The sequence below is a fragment of the Balaenoptera physalus genome (genome assembly GCF_965194825.1).
Source record: "Balaenoptera physalus genome assembly, chromosome: 10".
In the NCBI taxonomy this organism is placed as follows: domain Eukaryota; kingdom Metazoa; phylum Chordata; class Mammalia; order Artiodactyla; family Balaenopteridae; genus Balaenoptera; species Balaenoptera physalus.
The window spans coordinates 74,857,637-74,880,002 of record NC_138889.1 but is presented as its reverse complement, the minus strand read 5'-3'; the positions used below and the strand labels follow the sequence as shown (position 1 = coordinate 74,880,002).

General features: G+C 49.9%; 1 protein-coding gene across 2 annotated transcripts in view; it reads right to left on the bottom strand.

The window, feature by feature from the left end:
- OTOG (otogelin) overlaps window positions 1-22,366 on the bottom strand; it is a 93,685-nt gene that overhangs the window by 34,279 nt on the left and 37,040 nt on the right. For both annotated transcript variants that reach the window (XM_082476945.1, XM_082476944.1), the window contains 10 exons: window positions 19,814-19,921; window positions 16,234-16,372; window positions 14,531-14,665; window positions 14,091-14,237; window positions 13,676-13,795; window positions 11,288-11,404; window positions 10,439-10,595; window positions 7,631-7,657; window positions 4,948-5,115; window positions 425-703 (listed from right to left, as the gene is read on the bottom strand). In XM_082476945.1, coding sequence (XP_082333071.1) covers window positions 425-703; window positions 4,948-5,115; window positions 7,631-7,657; window positions 10,439-10,595; window positions 11,288-11,404; window positions 13,676-13,795; window positions 14,091-14,237; window positions 14,531-14,665; window positions 16,234-16,372; window positions 19,814-19,921 — 1,397 coding nt within the window. The remainder of the gene's footprint in view (window positions 1-424; window positions 704-4,947; window positions 5,116-7,630; window positions 7,658-10,438; window positions 10,596-11,287; window positions 11,405-13,675; window positions 13,796-14,090; window positions 14,238-14,530; window positions 14,666-16,233; window positions 16,373-19,813; window positions 19,922-22,366) is intronic.

Below are 22,366 nucleotides of genomic sequence, written 5' to 3'. Positions count from 1 at the left end.
TCATGGGGGTCAGGGGGGCTGTGGCCTCCTCAGGCTGTGCCCCAGTGGGCAGTCTTTGACCTCACAGGGCAGGCATGTGCCCCCATCAGCAAGAAACCTGAGCCTGCGGGCTGTGCAAGCTGCGGCCACAATGATCACTTTTCTCGCTTCCACGAAGGCCGCCCTATTTTTAGACCTTGTAAATGGCCTGTGGGAGCAGGCAGGACCCAGGAAGCTGGCTGGGCCCCAAGTCACACTGCCCAAGGCTCCCTAGGCCACCAACAAGGAGGCCGGGCCCCCTCCCATCTCAAGGGTGGCACCCATGTGGTTTCCCTGTGCCAGAAGAGTGAGGATCTCGTCTCCTGGGGGCAACTGGAAGGATGAGGTGGGAGCGAAGCTGAGTAAGGGGCTGAGGAGCCGAGGGCGATGCAGGGTGGACACCTACCCAGAAGGCGGAACAGCGTGCCCCGGCGGAAGGCCTCCGTGTGCTCGTACAGCCGGAGGGCCAGCACTGGGCCCAACACGTAAAGGAAGGCCCCGGGCTCCGCCAGGGACTCCAGGGCCACCAGGCCCGCATGCCACGTCCCCCGGTGCAGCGAGAAGGAGGCATGGTGGTGGAAGGCATCGCTGGCCTGCCACTTGGCCAGCTCCAGAGACCCGTTGGCCATGACGTGGAGGAAGAAGTTGGGTCTGTCCGCTGCCTCCAGGGATATCACATCCGGGTCTGCAAAGAGCCACAAGGGTGAGGTCAGCAGAGAGAGGTCTGGATGTGGGGAGGGGGCAGACACCCAGGCACCGTCTGCAGTCTCAGTGACTCAGGACTGGGCCCTGCTCCTCCAAGCCTGCCCGCCTCCCCTCAGCCCACCCACCTGTGCCTGCTGGCTGCCCCTCGGCACACACCACCTCTACCCGAGGGAGGGAAGGTGGGGGGTTAAAGCCCCAACTGCAGAGCCTTGGGGAGGTGACTGAACTATCCCCTCCTCCCTCCCTCCCTCCTTCCTTCCGTTCCCTCCTTCCTTTCTTCCTCCTTCTTTCCCTCTCTCCACCTTCCCTCCCTCCTGCAAACATCTTTGAGGCCCCTCCGTGTACCATGTGCTAGTCTAGATGCTAGGGATACAGCAGTGAGTAGGACAGACAGAAACGGCTGCCCTGGTGGAGTTCTGTTCTATGGGACGTACTAGACAAGCTGGGGGTTGCTGACTTGTCAGTTTTCTTGGTCCCGCTCCTCACAGAATCCCAGAGGGTCAGAGCTGGGGGACCTGAGGCTGAGCCCAACCCACGGCAGGGAAACTGCCCCAGAGATGGGAAGGGGCCTGCCCAGAGGCCTAAGAGCTGGGCTCCGCTGTCCTCTCTCCTATCTCCACGCTGCTGGGTGGATCTCCCCTGCCCCCCAACCCCGCCACAGGGCCCTGCAGGGTCGGGGCCCAAATGCACAAGCAGGTGTCTGGAGTCCCGGCCCGCCACGGCTGGCTGTGCTGCAGGTAAGTGAATTCACGCCTCCAGGCTGTGAGGGACGAACGGTGTGTGAAAGGCCCAGCACAGGGCCTGGTGTGTCTCCCCCTCCCCCCATCACCACTCCACCCCGTGGCCCCAGGAGATATTGCACAGAGTTCCTGTTAGACCTCCCTGGGCAGCTGTGAGAAGAAATGAGGTAACTGGGGGAAGGATTAATTATTAATGTCAATAACAACTGCTATTGATCAGGACTTAACTCCGTGCCAGGCACAATGCTAAGCAAGCTCTCTACCTGCTGCTTTTATTAAATTCCAAGAGAGCCCTGTGAGGTGGTGAATTCATTCATTCAGCAGCTAATATTACTGAGGTCCCCACCAGGTGCCAGGCACTGTTCCAGGCACTGGGGACACAATAGGGGACAAAACGACAAAACCCCTGTCCTCATGGAGCTGACATTCAAGTAGCGGGTGGTGGGTGGGGAGTAAACATAATGAACAAGCGAATTCTATAAGAGGTTAGAAAGTGATGACATTGTTATCCCCATTTTACAGATGAGGGAGGTGAGGCCTAGAGTCACACTGACGGTGGAAAAAGGAGGCAGGATTGGAGCCCAGGCTCTTAACCACTGTGCAGTCAGCCCCAGGGATGGGATCCAGGAGTGGGCATGGGGCAGCCCAGGGGGGTAGAGTGCTGAGTCCCTCACTGGGTGACCTCAGACAACTCACTTCCCCTCTCTGGGTCTCGGCTTTCTCGTTTGTGAAGACTGGAGTTGGCCTAAATCAAGGTTCTCAACCATTTGTCCTGAAGTCCTCCTAACAGGGGAGAGGCTGAAAGCCAGAACTAGAGGTACAGCTGCTGTTCCTTGGTACACCCCTCGGTACCAAAATCCAAGGATGCTCAAGTCCTTTACATAAAATGGCCCAGTACAGTCATCCATCCGTATTCGTAGGTTTCCATCTGAAATTCCACCCACGACTGGTTGAATTTGTAGATGTGGAACCGTGGATAGAGGACTGACTATACAAAGTCTTGTGTTTTACCTTAAATAATCAAATGATTTTCACCTTCCATTTTCTAAATTTTATTTCTCTTTTAATCTCTCTGTTTGGGAGGAGCCTGCCAAAAGGCTGGTTGCTGTCACTTGCAAGTGATGTCCCCTTGGGTAAGTTACCTAACCTCTCAGGGCCTCAGTTCTCACATCTGTAAATTGGGAAAATAACAGCACCTACCTCCTAAGATTGTTGTGAGGGTTAAATGAGTTATTATATATGAAGCACTTAGAACAGTGCCCAGCACACAGTAGGTGCTACAGAAGAGTGAGATATTATTAATAATAAATCAGTAACCTCTTCCAAAAATCTTTAAGTAAAATTGATACTCCAGGAAGATGTACCAGGTTGTGGCTTGTGTCCCTTTACTACATCCTATAGGACATCAAGACCATGAGAGTGAGAGGCTCAGGCCTAAATGACTGCTGAATCCTCCTCTCTGCGACATCTTCTGCTCTCCATTTCTTCCCATCACAATCTTACACATCCTTCAAGGACAAATTCAAGGGACACCTCCCCCACGTAGCCACCCCAGATCTTACCTGGAAGGTATGTTCTCTTCTGCTGTCCAGTACTCTGGGCACAGCACAGGGAAGGAACACAGGATGGGGTGGGAGTGGGAGCCTGGGTCCTCACTGGGCCCTGCCCCCAGCTGCCCAGGAGACCCAGGTCTGAGATGGAGGCTGGCCTTCACAGCCTCTGGGCATCCCATCCACAGTGACATTCTCCAGGGCCAGGCTACTCTAGGGTTTGTTTAACATGCCATAAAACCACTGGAAAATCAACACCCCCTCTAGACTAGACCTTACTTACTGGTCTAAAATACTGAATGGAGAACAGAAAATTCCCACTAAGCAGATGGTCCATTACATCTGGAAGGTTATAAGACACCCTTCCTTCTTCAAGCAGGACCACACAGATCTGGGGGTCGGGAATGTCTAGGGAGGAAGTGTTCTCTTTTGGGGCAGTGGGGATGTTCCTGGCCCTCCTGTGGCCCAGTCCCTGGCTCCTCACTCCCAGGTTTCCTCGTGCAGTGAGTGACGTGATTCTTCCTGGCACCTCCTACCGTACCCCCGGCTCACCCCACCACGAACATCCCCCTTAGCTGTGCCTGGGGTGTCCCTCCCCTCCTTAAAGCCCTTCTAGGGCTCCCCACTGCCCTCAGGATCAAGATCCACCTTCTGAGCTTGGCTTACAAGTCCCTTCCTGGCTCCTTTCAACCCTTCAGGGGACGACACTTATTCTAAGAAGCCTCTCCTGACTCCCCAAGACTGAGTTAGGGGCTCCCCTCCTTCCCACAGGCATTGTAACTGCCTTTGACCTGTGTGTCCCCTGGATGGGATTGTGGACTTCTGGTGGGCAGGGGTCGTGTCTCTGATGCCACTGATTCCCCAGTGCCCAGCTTGGTACCTGGCATGGGAAGAGGGCTCAGTGAAAGGGAGGAAGGCAAGGAGAGAGGAAGGGGAGGAGGAGAGGAAGAAGAGAGAGAGAGAAAGAGAGGACGATCTTCATAACTAGATAAACCGCAGACCTGAGAATCTGAGAACTTAAATTCTTAGGTTGGAATGAACTCTCTGAGATGTGTCTTGGTTCAAGATTCCGGGCGATGCTGGGATTGGCTTCATGGACCATCCCTGTGATTAGGGAGATACTGACTAGATGGGACCAACAGGATTTGCGGGGAGAAACCCTGATCAGTGATCACAGTGACCACACACTGGGACACGCACAAATGGCCACAGAAGAGAAGGCTTCCTAGCACTGGTGAACTGAGGCCTTGGCTGGCCCAGGGCCCAACACAAACACCACCGGCGGTCACTCCCCACCGGGCAAGGTCCTGCCACCCCTCAGGCACTACTGAACTCTGAAGAGAAGATGGTGCCCACTACAGCTGAGCCCTTTAGGTCTGCTGGCAGTCTGAGACCCAGGAGGCTGGCTGGTTCCAGGTGTGCCTCAGTCTGTGTAACCCACCAGCCCAGAACTCAGGACCATAACCTGAGCAAATCAAGAGCCCACTCCTCCATTCACAGGAGGAGGTCCCACTGGAGTTAATACATCAGCCAGTTCCCCTCTGGTATTTACAGTCTATCTAGTCTCAAAAATAGAGAGGAGAAGTGGGGAGGGGGGTAGGAAGAGGGAGAATAAGAAGGAGATTTAGGGGGAGGGATGGGAAGTAGTAGTTATTGCCGCCCAGCTTTTCTGGAATACAGCTGCTGTGTGAAGCAAGGTCCAAAGGTACATCTGGACCTTGGCCTCTCTGGTTTTTTCAAGAAGATAGAAGGTGTTTCTTGAAAGAGACTAAGAGCCTGACCCAGAACCCTGTCTCCACTGGGAAAGGGGTGCCTGTTGGAGCCCCACATTTCTCCAGCTACTATAGCTGGCTTAGGGTCGTAGCATCCTCCCCTCCTACAGCACCTGCTTCCCTCCACCAAGGGCTGGAGTGGGGCCAGAGGGTGGGCCTTACCGTGGGCCTTGGCCTTGTACAGGGCAGCCGTCAGCAGGAAGTTCACAATGTCCCCCGGCGCCACATCCTCTGCTCTCACTAGGACTATGGCACCGCCTGCCACCTTCATGGCCACCAGGGCACCGCTGGCTGCCAAGCTGGCCAGCTGGTAGGGGCCCTTACCTAGTGCTGGAGAGAGGGGGCCCGGTCATAAGCCCTGCCGCCCTGGGCCTTTGCCCGCCTCCCATCCCTACCTGCCCAGCCCTGCCAGAAGCGGGAGGAGAGAGGATGCTAAAGAGCTCCTCTTGGTCACGTCCCTCATCCCAGGCCCCCTCACCCCAGGCCCCGGGGACCTTGATTTCCATGAAAAGGAAGGGACGGGAGCCCCAGGCTGCCAGCCCCTGATGGGAACTGGCCCTCTGCACAGCACCTAAATCACTTCACAGGAAGCCTGGAAACAAGGCCACCCCTGGGGGGCATCTGGGCCCCCCAAATGTCTCTCCATGGGCCTTTCCCCCTGCGTAAGACTCTACCATTCCAGCTGCTGCGCTATTCAGAGTCGCCTCTGGGAGAAGATGCCAGACCTGGTCTCTGCCCACCTGAGGTCTGAAGGGTAAAGGCCAGGAAGGCTTGGGCTCAGCATTAGTGTTTATCTATTTATTTCAAACACGCGTCACCTCTGTGTCTCTTGGGTTCCTGCGGTGGCCGGTTGTCAGTAAGCTGGACAGGGGCATGGGATTCCTAGACCACTGCAACAGCCTCATAACTGACCTCCCAGCCTCTGGTGTGCCCCGCCCTCCAGGGTCACCTTCCTAGCCACACTCCCTTCGGCGACTCCTCAGTGGCTCCCCTGTGTCCTCAGCATAGACTCCAAGAGCCCAGCTTGATTCAGGGGCCCTTCACGCCCCAACCCCGGCCCCTGCCACACTGAATTTCTCTCGCTCTTCCTTGTAAGAGCTGTGCGGTGTCCTACCTCCTGTCTCACTCGCGCTGTCCCACCCACTCAGCGCAGTCCTCCCCGTTCTGTGCCCGGGGCCAACGCCTCCTCAATCTCTGGGGCCCAGCTCAAATGTCACCTTCCTGGTGAAGCTCTCCCGGCACCCTCTCCCACCACACGCAAGCGTCCTCCTTCCCCTGTGCTCCAGCGGTCTCGGAGCATGGCTCATGCTGATCCCAGATCTTATGAGGAGGGTCTCGATCGGGGGTCCACGTCTGTCTACCCTACCAGACAGGACACAGGCAGTGCTGTGCTGGCTTAACAATCAGCTCTCACAAAATGAACAAACAAACAAAACCCCATTTGGTAATGTTTGCTGATTTCCATGAATAAATACTCCCACCAGTGGTCAACTTCAAGCTACCGACTGAATGTGGAGTGAAGAACACACAGTGGGTTCTAGAAAGCCAGGGTGGGCCGGTTCCAGAGCACCACTGGGACAGGTCTCATGAACTGGTGAATCCCCAGCACCTGCAAAGGCCTGGACCAAAGAAAATGTTGGTAGAAGAGCAGAGTAAGAATGCGTGGGTGGGCGGGTGGGCGGGTGCAGGATGCTAGAAACAGCTTGTCCTTTGCCAGTTACTGCCACCCAAAATGCCACAGAAGGGAGAAAACTCTGCTCAGAGCTGTCTTGCTGAAATGTCTTGCCTGGTGTCAGACAGACCCCGCCTGTGCAGGGACTGCAATCCTCCCATTGCAGATTCCTGCCTTCAGGGGTTAAAGGTTTGGGCCATCAGGAGCCCCTTGAGGTTAACATTTTGGTGGGACTGCAGGCACTGTGAATGATCATGTTGTACCCGGCCCAGCCCTCATCTCACGGGCCGCCTAACTGGCATCCTTTTCTCTCTAGTCAGTCCCCCCACTATTTCACCCACTATACTCTCGCCAGAGGACATTTCTCAAACCAAATCTGATAATGCAGTTATCTGAGGACGGAGCCTTGGGCCTTTACCCGTACAGGCCTGCTCCTGGCAGGATGGAGCCTGCAAGCGGGGGCAGAGGGGACCTCAGAAGTCAAAGGTGAATGGCACCAAGGACTTGATGAGTATCTAATTCTGCCAACCTGGCCCCACCGCACAAAGATCAGCGCTGAAAACTACTCCTGGGCAGCCCTCCAATCCCACCCAACTCCAGTGATTAAACTGACTCATTGATTCTAACACTGGTCATTAACCTCCCTGGGGTCTTTAGTCATGACCTGGTTAATGCAGAAGTTGGAGCATATCCTGGTGCCCTGCAACACCGGCTAAACTTAAAGATGAATCTGACAGGCTATGCCAGACTGTAAGTTTTGCCCCAGCAAAGGAAGAGCAGTTTGCATTTGCCTTTGCCAACTCAAAACTTCAGGAAACCCAAGACAATGTCCTGTGGGCCTGATGAGCTAGATTATGAAAGCTATGGGGCAGCACGTTGGTGCAAATGGGGTTTTCACTTCCTGGTGCAGCTGCCCCGCACGAGCACATCCCCGGGAAGCTAGCCTGGCCTGGGCTCTGGACAGAGGCTGCAGGAGCTGCTGGAGACAGAGTTCCGGGGCATCCCTGGGCCCTGCACTGTCAGGGCTCTGTCTGCATGACGGAGTCTTCCTGCCCCATGTCACTGCTCCTCCAGGGCCAGCAGGGCCTCAGGATGGCTGCTGCTGTTGTGGCCCCAGGGCAGGGATGGCAGTGCCCCAGCTTTCAAGGCTCCACCTGGGGAGGATGAGCTTACCTTTGTTAAAGAAGTCACAGTCATATGCTGAAAGAGAGAGAACAGAGACTTCTTGAGAAGCCTGGAACAGATGCGCAGGGCCAAAGCCCCATCCCAGCTCTCTCTCCTTCCCCAAGGGCTGGACCTGGCCTCTCTCCCAAACTCCAAGATTCAGACATGGTCATTAGATCCAGATGTCTTAAGGTGTAGGAAATACAATGGCTCCCTCTCTGTGCCCCTAACACAAAGCTCAAAGCCTGGCCCAGAGTAGGCATTCGGCATGTACCAAATGAATGAATGAATGAATGAATGCTGGGATAGAAGGGTATGTTTTGTGTGACCTCAAAGGGCAAGAATTGAACCAAGGAATGGAAGCTCCAATCGGAAATGTTGTGGAAGGTCCTGGAGGAATGCAAGCACAAGACAGAAGTCGGTCTTTCAACAGCCTTGAGTAGGAAGGGACCCAGGGCCTCCAGAATCCAAGCCTTTTTGAGGCCCCTGGGTGCAGTCTCCATCAGGTTTTGATAAGCTCCTCCAAGTATGTGCTCCATACGCCCCCTAGTGGTGCAGCGCAGCACCACAGCTTGTTCCCCTGGCACATAGGCCATGGATTCCTTAGTCCATTGGGATAAGCTGGGGACTTTGCAGGGGGTACCTGAAGCCAGGAGCAAGACCATGAGAAGCCAGCTGACCCAGTAGATCTGGGACAAAGGCTGAGAAGGAGTCTCCCTCACTCACAGGCATGGTCTGAAGACAGCCACCATCTCCACCCCACACCCCCAAGCCCCATGATGAACACTCTTCCTTTGCATTTGGCATTGCCCTCTGGAAACAGCACCAGGAATCAGTAGACTGACACACCATGTGGCTATGGGTAAGTATGTGCTTTTCCTCACTTGTGGACTCAGAAGATTGAACTCGAAAATTAAAAGATCTCCAAGTATCTGGTTTCAAGTGTGTACCAGGTTAATGGGAGGTCGCCCAGAGAAGTCATCAAGAGCCAGCTCTCTAGAGACCCGCAAACCTGGATTGAAATCCCATCTCTCTCTCACTCATCAGCTGTGCATACTGAGACAAGTTTCTCAACCTCTCTGAAATTTAGTGCCCTCCTCTGTAGGACGGGGACTACCGCTAGTATCTGCCCCACAGACATGTGAGGCCTGGACTGGGGTAAGGCAGGTGCTCACCTCAGGAGCAAAATTTAAGGGGACCTCAAAAATCTCAGCAATCAGGATATGTAATATTTTAATACAATTTTTTAATTGCAAAATTAATGCAAAATATCCATGATGAACAAAATATCAAAATTTTAAAATAGACAAGATCAGTGACAGCACCTTGCTGAGCCATACTGGAGCCTGAGGCAAAAGGAAAAATCAATAATATTGAGGCTGTCACTACTTAAAATTGTGATATTTTGTTCATCAGAGATGTTTTTGCATTAGTTTTGATTTTTTTTTTAATACTGCCTTAAAATATTGCTTTTTTTGGTACCCCCTTAAATCTTGTGCTCCAGGAACTGGCCTCACTTGCTTCACCCTAGGCCTGAATATTAAGTGAGTTAATGCACAGAAGGCACAGGGCCTGGCACACAGTGGATTCTCAGTAAACGTGTGTTCCCTCCTCCTTATTGAAGGATTTTTATGAGAGAAGTAGAAGGAGAAGCAGACTGCATGAGGACCCAAGGCTTCTGTGATGGAAGAGGCTCACGGTAAAATGGGCAAAGATAAAGGAAGCCAAAGGCAGATTCTGCTCCATCTTCTTCCTGAGGTCATCCTGCCTGGAGCTCTCATGCCAGCACCCATATCCCCACGAAAAATGACAGCAACCTCAGCTCTAGCACAAGCACTGTGCCAAGTGCTTTACCTGCATTTTCTCATGTAAATCTCACAGCTCCCTGCAAGGAAGGTACAGTTCTCTTAACCCTCAATTACTAGTCAGAGTATAAGGAACATGCCCCAGGTCACCTTGCTTGGTGGAACTGGAGTCTGAACCCAGATAGTGTGGCCCCAGCACCTGTATAATAACCACTGCACCCCAAAGTGAGGCGTCTTGCACCAGCAAGATCTTTGGTATGCAGAAACAAATAATAATCAATTAATTAATCATTTAAATTTCTATGAATTTTATTTCATCTTTTAAATATTTACTTTTGTATCTGTTTTGTGACATACATTTACACTACTAATAGTACATATATATGTACATGCATCTATGTGTATGTGTGTGTGTATACATATATATGCATGTATATGTGCTCAAAATGTTTTTACTTGATAGGAGTGTGCAACCAAAAGCATTTGCAGACCACCAGTGCTCCAGAAAAACTGCTATCTTGTGGTGCCTCTGATGGGCCCCATGAGTCTCACCTGACAAAGGGCTTTCACATTCACTATCTCGTTTGACCCTCACAATAAACCTGGTGGGACAGGTCTATTCCTATTTTTCAGATGAGAAAATGGAGTCCCAGAGAGGTTGGGGGACTTGTTTGAGGTCACACAGCTTGCAAATGGCAGCTCTGGGTCTGGAACCCAGGGCTCCTGACTCTTCTGGTAAAGTGTTTAAGAGCATGGGTTTGCAGCCAGACCATCTGCAATGGAGATGAGCCCTGGCTCCTCCACCAACCTGTGTGACCTTGAGCATGTTACTTAATCTCTCTCTTTCTAGCCCATTTCTCCAACTGTAAAACAGGAATAAACAGTCCTACTTCACAGGGTAGTTGTAAGAATTCAATGAATGATAAGCACAAGCCAGAGTGATGGGACCCCACAGGTCTGCCCACAGAAGGGGCCCCACTCTCCCCCTCGGATGACTGGTCTGGACACTCACGGCAAAGGCGCGGGGTCCTCCAATCGATGGCCACCCCATGCTGGCAGCACTGGTGGGCATAGGCAGACACGCTGGCACAGAAGCACTCACAGTCACCGCCCCGGCTGCACCCACAGGTGTCTGTCAGGCAGTTTGAGTAAAACCAAGTGACATCGACCTAGAGGAGGTCAGAAGTCAGATGTCAGAGGACAGACCCTGAATGTTAGCCCTTCAGCTTCCGGGCTGATGTCATTCAGCCTCAGGGAGCAGCATAAACGTGAAGGGACCACAGGATGGGGCGAGCTGCCCATGTAGGGTGAGGGCAGAAAGGCAGGCAGCTGAGAGGGAAACGTTAACTCCATGACCCAGGTAGACCCTGCTTCTGAGAACTAAGCTTTCTCCTTCCCCGGGCCTAGGCTATTGGATCCAGGGGCTTAGGGTGTGGCTGAGAAACAGACGTGGGGTGTGAACCCCCAGCCAGGGCCAGAGACAGCCAAAGCCCATCTGACGGCAGCCTTCGAGGCCCTGGAGGGGGCCATGCAGAGCTGAGCATCAGCTCTCCTCTGTCTCCACTGAGGGCTGATGCCACAGCATGAGGGGTCTGTGTTCACCATTCAGAAGAACTTTCTGATTGGGAGGAAGAGCCAGATTGAGATGGGCTTGAAAAGGGCACAGAAGCTCTTTGACTGTGTCTGTCTCAGGGAAATAGGGCAGACTCATCCGAGGAGACCAGAGGCAAGGGAATGACAGAGGTGAATCTTTCCTCTGGACCTGAGGTGTCTCTCCAAGGCATGGAGGGTCTGAGAGCAGAAGGGATTCCAGGGAGGTGGGAAGGGGGCCCAGGAGCAGCCAAGCCTGGAGTCCACTCACCACAGGGTGGCAGGTCTCAAACACCTCGCTGAGCAGGATGCTGCACTCCTTTTTGGCAAAGGGTTCTCGGAGAGGATTCAGGACACACGTGTCTCGGGGGTCGAGGGTGTCTGGGCACTGAGGGGGCAAAGGCAGCACTGTTGATCTCCCTACCACTCAAATGCCTGTTGCCTGATGTGGTGGACAGACTCTTAGAGTGGCTCCCTTGATCCCAGCCTCCTGTGTTCATATCCTTGTATAATCTCCTGCCCTTGAATGTGGGAGGGACCAAACTGACAAGTCGACAAAAGACAGCAAAGGTGACACATGGATGTGGTTATGTGCCAGTGACTGCATTATCATGTTACATAAGAGTGCAGAGCCCATCTGGCTGGAGTCTCTCCCTTGCTGGCTGTGAATGGCACGTGGCAGAAATGGTGGGTGGTCTCTAGGAGCTGAGGGTTGTCCTGGGCCAACAGCTCGCAAAAAATCTGAAGCTCTCAGTTCTATGACTACAAGGAATGGCTGTCAACACCACATGAGTGGTCAGAGAAGCAGATCCCTCTCCAGTCGAAGCTTCAGATGAGAGTCCAGCCCTGGCTGACACCTTGGCTGCAGCCTGTGATACTGTATGCAGAGAACCGAATCAAGCTGTGCCCTGACTCCTGACCCACAGAAACTGTGAGATAATACATGTGTGTGGTTGGATACTGCTAAGTCTGCAGTTATGGTGTTACACAGCCATAGAAAACTAATACAGATTTCCCTGATGTCTGCTGAACCTCCTCCCCCGGCCTACACTGTCACTAGAGCCCCCCAGCGTATGCCCAAGGGGATTATTGAGAGAGAAATGACAGTGGGGGGTGAGAGGAGGGAAGCAATAAAGGTTAGTCACCCACTAAGCTTCTCTAAAATGGAATGGGTTAGAGCACACTTTTCTGAGGCTGTGAGAACAGCCTTGCCCCACCTCAGGATTACATTTAGCTCCAGGCCATGACTAACTGCTCCCCTGACACCAGTCTACATAGGCTTATTTCCACCTACTCCCTAACAGAGAACTAGGAACCTAAGATCACTCAGTCCAAGAAAGGCAAATATGTAACACTCATATCACCACTCTCTAATGCAGCACCCATGGCAGACATAACTAATCACTCGCAGTTCTTCCAGCTGAGCCTGACACAAGTGTTGGTATTTCTCAACATAGCTGCCCAGGCAGCCTCATCTGACTGATCAGATTCATCACATGAAGTGAAATCTATTCACTATCCCTCTCCCAGCCCCTTCACTTCACAGAGGACCACAGAGAAGATGGGACTTACTCAAGGTCACCCAGCAAGTCACTGGATGATCTAACACAAGAACCCCAAATAATAAAACAAACAAACAAAAGAAAAACAAAATGAAATAATCTTTTAAATAAAAGAATAAGGGGCTTCCCTGGTGGCGCAGTGGTTGAGAATCTGCCTGCCAATGCAGGGGACATGGGTTCGAGCCCTGGTCTGGGAAGATCCCACATGCTGCGGAGCAACTGGGCCCGTGAGCCACAATTACTGAGCCTGCGCGTCTGGAGCCTGTGCTCCACAACAAGAGAGGCTGCGATAATGAGAGGCCCGCGCACCGCGATGAAGAGCGGCCCCCACTTGCCGCAACTAGAGAAAGCCCTCGCACAGAAACGAAGACCCAACACAGCCATAAATAAATAAATAAATAAATAAATAAATAAATAAATAAATAAATAAATAAAAATTTAAAAAAATAAAATAAAATAAAATAAAATAAAAGAATAAGACAAGAACCCAGGTCTCCTGCTGTCAGCTCAGTGATGTTTTTCCCCCCATCGCTCACAGCTTGGCAGCCTCAGACATCTCCCAAACCTCAGAGACATCCCCCATCATTTCTGCCTCTGCTAATATTGTCCTCCCTCTCTCTGATACATTCCTCCATCCAAATATGGTCTATCTTTTAAGTACCACACTAGTGCCACCACCTTCAGGAAGCCTTCTCTAATTGCCTCAACCCATGTGGGTCTCTCTTGGTCTCTCCTGTGTGCCAGACCTATCACCAGGCACCGGGGGCACAGAGATGGGTAAGATGGTAATGCTTCAACAAGACTCATCTTCCCTACTAGGTGGTCATCTCTCCTAGGACAGAGACTTTGTCTCCTTCCCAGCCTCAGCCCTCCTACCAGGGCTTGGTCCGGGGGTCTGATGTGTGAGATGGGATGGTGCATGTCCTCAGGCCACAGGACAGAGTCCAGGGCTGAGGATGCTGGGTCAGAAGCTGAGAGAGAGGTTGCAGGAGCAGCCTTGCACCAATGTCCCTCTCCCCTGACCTGTGGCCAGTTTCTCTCAGTGTGACCAGGGTCCATTCGGGTGAGAGGAGTGAGCCAGCTTGGAGAGGTTTTACCTCAACTGTAGCCCAACTGCCACCAAACTCCTGGGGGTTAGTTAACTCTAACTTCTCTGGGGTCCTCATCTCATTGATGGTCTTTAAGTCAAAGTTCCCACAGAGTCCTGCCAGCTGGCCCTGAAAGAAGAGAGAATGGTCAGTTTCAGGCATTCTGAGGGTGAGCCACAGGCAGAGGGGTCGCCATGGGCCTAGGAGTCTGTTGTGGGCCCAGAAGCAACTACTGGGGTCACGGTGTGCAGAGAGAGAAGAGTCAGAGGAGAAGGGGCGCAGAGTCGGGTGGGGCAGATAGGACAGCAGGCATGACGCTCCTGGCTCTTTGGCGAGGGTATAGCTCATGCAAGGACACCCAGTGGGTTGGCTTGGCTCTAGGAAGAAGCACAGGGCCCGTGAGGGTCACTGATCACATGACTACCTGCCACTGTGGCCCCGCCTGAACGTGCACCGTGGTTCTCTGGTCCCATAAGAGGGTGATGTGTTCCCGTGGGAAATGCACCAGCGTGAAAAACCCTGCTCGCCACGTGTGGACCTCCTGCTTCTCATCCAGGAAGCTCTCCGGACTCTAGGGGGACAGAGGTGGCCATTCCTGAGGCCAGAGTGTCCCCCAACACCTGGGTCAGCTGGGCCTGGCTACAAGTCACTGCCCGGCCCCAAGAGTTCACCAATTCCTCTGCCTCCCTCATGCCCTGACATTGACCTCTGGGCTCCTGGCCGTGGCCAGGGAATTCAATCTGGGCTGCGGACTCAGTGGCTCCAAGAGAAAGTGCTGTGGTAAGGAAACCAGTCCTTAGCCCTCTTCTGCCCCCTATTAACCGGCAAATTGTCCATACAGCCTTCACCTGAACCAGGCCTTACGGGATTTCCTGAGTCGTCATCGAAGATGATGAGTGAGTTCCCAACGTTGATGGAAATAAATTTCCTGCAGATGATGCCAGAGCTGTAGCAGTTTACATTTTCTACAATCACAGAGAAGCTGAAATCGGATGTGCTCTGAGGAGAAATAAGTTAGTGCAATAAACCAGGGAGAGAAGAGATTCTGCTGAGAGGCATGGGGTAGAGGGACACAGACTCTGAAATAGTTTTCAACCCACTTCTACTTCATATGAGCTGTGACTCTGGGCAACTTACTTCAGTTCTCTGAAGCTCAGTTTTGTTTTGGGTGCCTGGTGCAGTGTTTAGCATGTAGGGACTCTCCAAAAAGTATCTGATGAATGAACGAATGAATGAATGAATGAACATATAATAGGGATGACTGGTGTTGACAGGGGTGTAGGGGAAGGGGCACTGTCTTACACACACTGATGATGCTAATGTAAGCCTTTTTGGAGGGCAATTTGCAGGCACTGGACAACATTCTAAACGTATAACTTTTATAGCAATTCTGCTTCTAAGCGTCTAGAGACACATCCACACAAGTATTCATTGAGCATTTAAATATTGACAACAACCGAAATGCCCATCAATGGCAAATAACAAACTAGAGTACATCTTTTCTGTGGAATTCTACAAAAAGAAGAAGAAAAATTTACTGACTATATGAGATAATGTCCAAAATATACTATTAAGTGATAAAAGCAAATTGCAGGGTTCTATTCATAGAAGCTGAACAAAATGTGTGTGTGTGTGTGTGTGTGTGTCTGTCTGTCTGTCTGTCTGTCTGTCTGTCTGTCTGTCTCATGGAAAATGATTTTGCAGGATTCACACCTAACTGTTATGAGTGCTTATTCAGCAGGGAGTAGGAACAGAAGAGATGTGAAGAGGAATATTTGTTTTTAATATATGCTTCTATATTGTTTTACATGTTAGTGAAGAGCATGCAAAACCTTTGAAATTCAAAAAATAAAACAACGTCTATAATCTTTGTCTTGTGGAGTTATTGAAATTATGTGAAAGACCCCAGCACAGTGCCTGCCCCATAGACAGGGCTTATTCCATAAAAGGTTTGCCATTATTATTATTATTTCTGTTACTTTTACTATCATATAATGAGATGGACAGGCCCTTAGCAAAACCAAGGTCCCTGAATGTGTCTGAGGCACTCTCCCACCCGCCCTGTTGGTACCCTTTTCTCCTTCTGGAGGGGATCCTGCCTGCACACCAACTCTCCAGTCAGATTTCTTGGTTCCAACCTGACCCCAATTCTGTCCCTGACTAGTTGTGTGACCTCGGATGAGATACCACCTTCCCTAAGCCCAAGTTGCTCCAGCTATAACATGGGCTCAATAAACTCTGTCTTGTTGTAAGGGTTAAGTGAAATAATGCTTTAGAATGGCTTGGTAGACCACCAGGGATATAATAAAAGTCCAGAAAGCATTTGCTTTTACTATTACAGACAGAAAAACCACTGGCACCCAAGGGGGCAAGGTTATAATGGTGAGTGGACAGGCAGTAGGGTATTTATGACTGGTGGGCTCTGTCCAGCCCCAATCTTGCTCCTTAGCACTTCCTTGAGTCTCTAAATTGCGACACACTAGGGCTTAGATCCTCCCCCCAACCTAAATACGCACCAGCTGCTCTGGGTCCCTGTAGAGCCAGCTGGTACACACCCAGGCACTCACCTTGACCAGGTGCACTTTGCATGCTCCCACGAAGTCAAATGGGAGCCCATCAAACGTGCGGTAATGGCGGTCGCCATAGGCGGTGCAGGTGGAGGCACAGGGGTGGAGGGTGCACTGGAACGAGCCGTGCTGGCACACACTGAAACACACATGCCCAGACCCCTGACAGGGCATGCCCTGCCCCCACCCTGAATATCCAAGATGGAGCCACTGCCCATCAAGCGCTCACTGTGTGCCCATTGAGCGCCCACTGTGTGTCCCTGGGCCAGAGGTCAACAAACATCACTGACCTCCAACATATGCCCAAAGGGTGGCAGGGTGGGTCCCCATTTTATGTAGGACACACGGGCTCAGAGAGGTTAAGCCAATAAATAACAGAGCCAAGATTGAATCCAGATCTATCTGACTCCAACGTCCACACTCTCTTTACCACCCCAATTATTCATTCATTCACTCATTCATTCAACAAGTAATAAGCGTTTACCATATCCCAGGCATTATTCTAGGAGTTTCAGATACATCAGTGAACAAAACAGCAAAACACCTCTGCCCTTGTGAAGCTTATATTCTAGAGGAGGAAGCTACACACTAAATAATAAGTAAGCATGAGTAGGTAATAGAGTGGGTAAGAAGGTGATGAGTGTTATGGGGGGGAAGAAGCAAGATAAAGGGGATTGGGAATGTGTGTGGGGGTGGGTTGTAATTTTAAATAAGGTGGACAGAGGAACATGTGAGCAGAGACTTAATGGAGGTGAGAAAATTAAGTATATGGACATCTGGAAGAAGAGCATCCTGGGCAGAGGGTACAGCCTTTGCAAAGGTCCTGAAGAACCTCAGGAAGACAACACAGCTAGAATGGAGAGTGTGGGAGGAGAGGAGGAATTCAGGGAGGTAACAGAGGTCCAGATCCCGTAGGTCCATGAAGGCCATTGTAAGAATGGTAGGAGTGAGACCAGGAGTGTTTGGAGGATTTAATCACGGGAATAACAGGATGATTTATGTTCCACTCTGGCTGCTGTGCTGAGCCTAAGCTGGAGGGTGGAAGCAGGAAGATCAATTGAGAGGTTTTTCTGCAACTCAGGAAAGAGCTGATGGTGGCTCAGAGCAGGGTAACAGCGGTGCAGGAATGCGATCCAGATTCTGGATCTATTCTGAACGTAGAACCAAAAGGATTTTCAGACAGCTTGGATGAAGGCAGTAAGAGAGAGAACTCAAGGATGATTCCAGGTGTTCTGGCCTGAGCAACTGGAAAAATGAAGTCTTCCTCCACCCGGATGGGAAAGGCTGAGTGAGAAGCAGGTCTGAGGGGGAAGATCAGGTGTTCGGTTTTGGGCGTGCTGGTGTCTGACATGTCCATTAGACACACATGTGGTGAGGTCAAGTGGGTAGTTGGATGTGCGAGTCTGGAGTTCAGGAGTAAGGTTTGGACTATGGGTAGAAATCTGGGAGTCAGCTGCCTATGGATAGGCCTTATCACCATGAGACTGGGTGAGTTCACCAACAGAATGAGTATAAATACAGAAGAGGTCCCTCGGGGCACTCAGTATTAAGAATTTGGAGAAGAGGAAGAATCAACAAAAGAACTGGAGAAGGGGCAGCAAGAGGGGCAGGAGGAAAATCAAGAGGGTGGGGAATCCCAGAGTCACAGGAAGAAAGGTATGATGGCAGAGAATGATAACAAATGACTGACTGTGTCAAATGTTGCTAATAGGTCTAGGAAGATGAGGACCAAGTGATAAACACTGGATATAACACCATGGAGATTATCGGTGACCTTGGTAGGGATAGTTTTCGTGGAATGGAAGGGAGAATGGGAGAAGAGGAATTGAAAGCAGCAAATACAGACAACTGTTTTGAGAAGTTCTGCAATAAAAAGGGAGCAGAGAGATGGAGCACACCCTCATTAATGTGAGATGAATCCCGAAGTCTAGGAGACCTTCTTCAGCCTACAGGAGACGTAAGGGTTCAGGGGAGCTGAGTGGCTGGGAAGGGCTCATACAGAACACACCCGTCTCCAAAACACCAGCCCAGGAATCAATACACCAAGCCTGACCTGAAGTTACTTTACACAGGGTCTTGTGCCCAGCCCGACCCCTTGGACAGTTACTGGAATGTGACGTGGGGCTAAGAAGGAACAGGTTCCACTGGGTGGGGACCTCCACTGGAATGAGCTGGCCAGACCTCTTTGAGGGGTCCTTGTCCTGTTTCCTTCCCCTCTTCATCCTAGCCCCACTAATCTAGCTGATGTGCTTTGGCCATTTTCCAGAGAGTTGTAGGAGCCAGGGCTCAGGGGTCCCTGATGTGTCCCCTGATCCCCTGGGGCAGTGGCAGGGCCACCTCGATCCTGCAGACACATCAGGGCTGGAGGAGCACTTGGACTCTCAGAGCCCTGGAAAGCCCAGGCCGGGCCCTCTGCAGGAGCGCAAGGGCACAGGGGGAATGTCAGGGAGGCTCCACATGCCTCCATGTGCCAGGAACACAGAGGACATCTGGCAAAGGAGGCCACAACAGAAGCCGCCCAGCCTGGAAGGCATGGGTTGAAAGGCCTCATTAGCTGTTGGGGTAGTTATAAGGCCTTTGCGGGGTTGGGGTGGGGGCGGTCATTGGGGAACCTCAAGATTTAGGTGATTACAAGGTGGGAGAGATGCTCAGTTCTCCCAGAAGCAGAGGACAGGTGGAGAGTGGGAAAACAAGTTATTTAAAAAAGAATCACCATAGACACTTCCAGGAGCCAAGCCTTTGGAAAGTGAATTAACATGAGTTAGGCACAGCAGCAGTGGAAGCCTGGGAGGATATTTAGGAGGTTGAGTCTCTACCCACTTCCATTCCCTGCTGCTTGGCCCAGGGCAGGCTCTACAGAACTGGCCCCAAGCCTGTTTTCAAAGAATTCTATCCAGGTACACACACTCTCACATATGTATACTTATATTAACAGATATACAGTGTGCAAATATATTCACATATAAGCTCACTCTCACATATAAGCATGTACATATTCATAGGAAATCACAAATGCACATTTTACATATTGTTCACTTACATGTAAATACAAATATGCACACCCAGCGCATGCACATATTCACACACTTTGCACATACATGTCCCCACATACTAAATGGATGGAGATGCACACAAATGTATATAAATATAGCTGTATACATACACAAATTCATAACTGTATGTATCCACTAACATATTCAGGATTACGAATGCCCATCTTTTCATATACATGCATGTGCATATACATTCACATATGCAGTCTATGCATTTTGGACACGTGCCCACACTTGCACATCCATATACATATGCAAACACATCCTCATGATTACAAATACACATCTACACACATTCATATACATGTTTGATCAAACTCACATTCATGTAAATACTCACAAAAACACTCCCCAAAATTCTATGTGTTCACTTGTATATATACACAAACCCCTACATAGCACAGAAACACACAACATGAATATGAACATGGTTGAAGGGGGGATGCTAGATTGTGCTCATGATCATGCATCCCATATCCATCCTCACCCCCAGCAAAAAGCAGAGCCTGGATGGGGCCCTCACTTACCAGGAATGGCAGGGAGACATGACCTGGTCCCCAGGGAAGTACTCCTTCCCCTTCCAAGTGCATGGGCACGCCTCTGGCAGGAAACAGGCGTCCCCGTGTCCGAGCAGGCTACAAGGACACAGCAAGCAGGTGGTCAGGAGAGCACCCTTCCCATCTCTGTCACCTGTGGAGGACCCTGTATCCACATGGATGCCCCGGAGTGGCTCTCAGCATTTACCCTGGAAGACAGTGACCATGTACCCACCACCATCCTGCTGCTACCCAGTGGGGTTCAGAGGTACCTTGGTAACTGGAAAAACCAGAGACAGACTTGGCCCAGCTCAGAAGTCTCTGCCATACATCAGGAAGCAAGGCTCAGCTCTACCAGCCACATGCCACCCCCCACCCGCCAGCCAGGCTGGATGCCAGTTGTCCCGTAGGCACTAGATGTATACTAATGAACAGACCATGGACATGGGCATTGACCCTCCTTACCCAGGTGGCTCATAGAGTAACTAGTAGATTGCACTGAAAAGAAATGTTAAAGGGAATTTTTCAGGAAGATGGAAACTCAGATTCACATGGAATGAAGAGCTCCAAAAGTAGAAAATATGTTGGTAAATATTTTTTTAATTATTTTTAATTTCTTTAAGAGATAACTGAGCATTTAGAACAAGATTAATGTCAATGAATTGTGGGGTTTATAACACATGTAGAAGTAAAATGTATGACAATAATAGTACAAAGGACAAGAAGGAAGTAAATGAAAGCAGACTGTTACAAGTATTCTACCTAAAGTGGTGAAATATTAATTCATGGTAGACTGTGATAAATGAAAGATACATATTGTAATCTCTAGAGAACCACAAAAATAAAAAATACCAGGATATATACTTGAAATGAAATAAAGGAGAAAAAAAATAGAATACTATAAAATACTTAACCCAGGCTTCCCTGGTGGCGCAGTGGTTGAGAATCGGCCTGCTAATGCAGGGGACAAGGGTTCGAGCCCTGGTCTGGGAAGATCCCACATGCCGCGGAGCACCTGGGCCCGTGAGCCACAACTACTGAGCCTGCGTGTCTGGAGACTGTGCTCCGCAACAAGAGAGGCCACGATAGAGGTCCGCGCACCGCGATGAAGAGTGGCCCCCACTTGCCACAACTAGAGAAAGCCCTCACACAGAAACGAAGACCCAACACAGCCATAAATAAATATAAAATAAATTTTAAAAAAAAGACTTAACCCAAAAGAAGAAAGAAAAGAAAAAAAAACAAAGAAAGATAGGACAAACAGATAACAAATAACAAGATGGTAGTACTAAACTCAGTCCAATTACATTAAAGGCAAATGCATAAACCCTCTAATTACAAGGGAGAAACTGTAATACTAGTGAAAAAAGCAAGACCCAACTATATTTTGTTTACAAAAGACACAGTTGAAATATAAAGGCACAGATAAGCTAAAAGTAAAATGATGGGGAAAGATATCATGCAAACACTAGTCACAAGACAGAGTGGCTATATTAACATTAGACAAAGTAGACTTCAAGATAAGTAGTATTAACAGCAATAACGAGGGCTATTTCATAATAACAAAAGAGTCAATTTATCAACAGAATATAAGAATCCTAAATGGGTATGCACCAAGTATGAGAGCTGCAAAAACTCATAGAACTAAAAGGAGAAAAGAGACAAAAGCACAATTATAGTTGGAGATTTCAACGTTCTTCTCCATTACTAATAGGCAAAAAATCATCATAGATGTGCCTATAAATTTGACAACTTAGATGGAATGAACGACAAAAACACCAAATATCTATAAATAAATTCAATGACAAATGTGCAAAACTTTAGGTGAAAACTATGAAACACTGCTGAGAGAAATTAAAGAAGGCCCAGTAAATGGAGCAATAATGACATGTTTGCAGATCGGAGGACTCACTAGTATGAAGATGTCAGTGTTCCCAAAGTGACCTATAGATTCAGCACAATCTCAATCAAAATCCCAGAGGCTGTTTTGTAGAAATTGACAAGCTGGTCCTAAATTTATGTGGAAATTCAAAGATCTAGAAGTGCCAAAAGAAACTGTGAAAAGGAACAAAGTCGGAGCACTATCAATTTCTGATTTCAGGACTTACTATAAACCTTCAAAAATCAAGACAGTGTGATATTGGCCTAAAGATAGACAAATAGATCAATGGAACAGAATAAAGAGTCCTAGGAATAAAGACACAGAGGTAGAGAATGGACTTGAGGACACGGGGAGTGGGAAGGGTAAGCTGGGACGAAGTAAGAGAGTGGCATGTACATATATACACTACCAAATGTAAAATAGATAGCTAGTGGGAAGCAGCCGCATAGCACAGGGAGGTCAGCTCAGTGCTTTGTGACCACCTAGAGGGGTGGGATAGGGAGGGTGGGAGGGAGACGCAAGAGGGAGGAGATATGGGGATATATGTATATGTATAACTGATTCACTTTGCTATAAAGCAGAAACTAACACACCATTGTAAAGCAATTATACTCCAATAAAGATGTTAAAAAAAAAAAAAAGAATAAAGACTCCTGAAATAG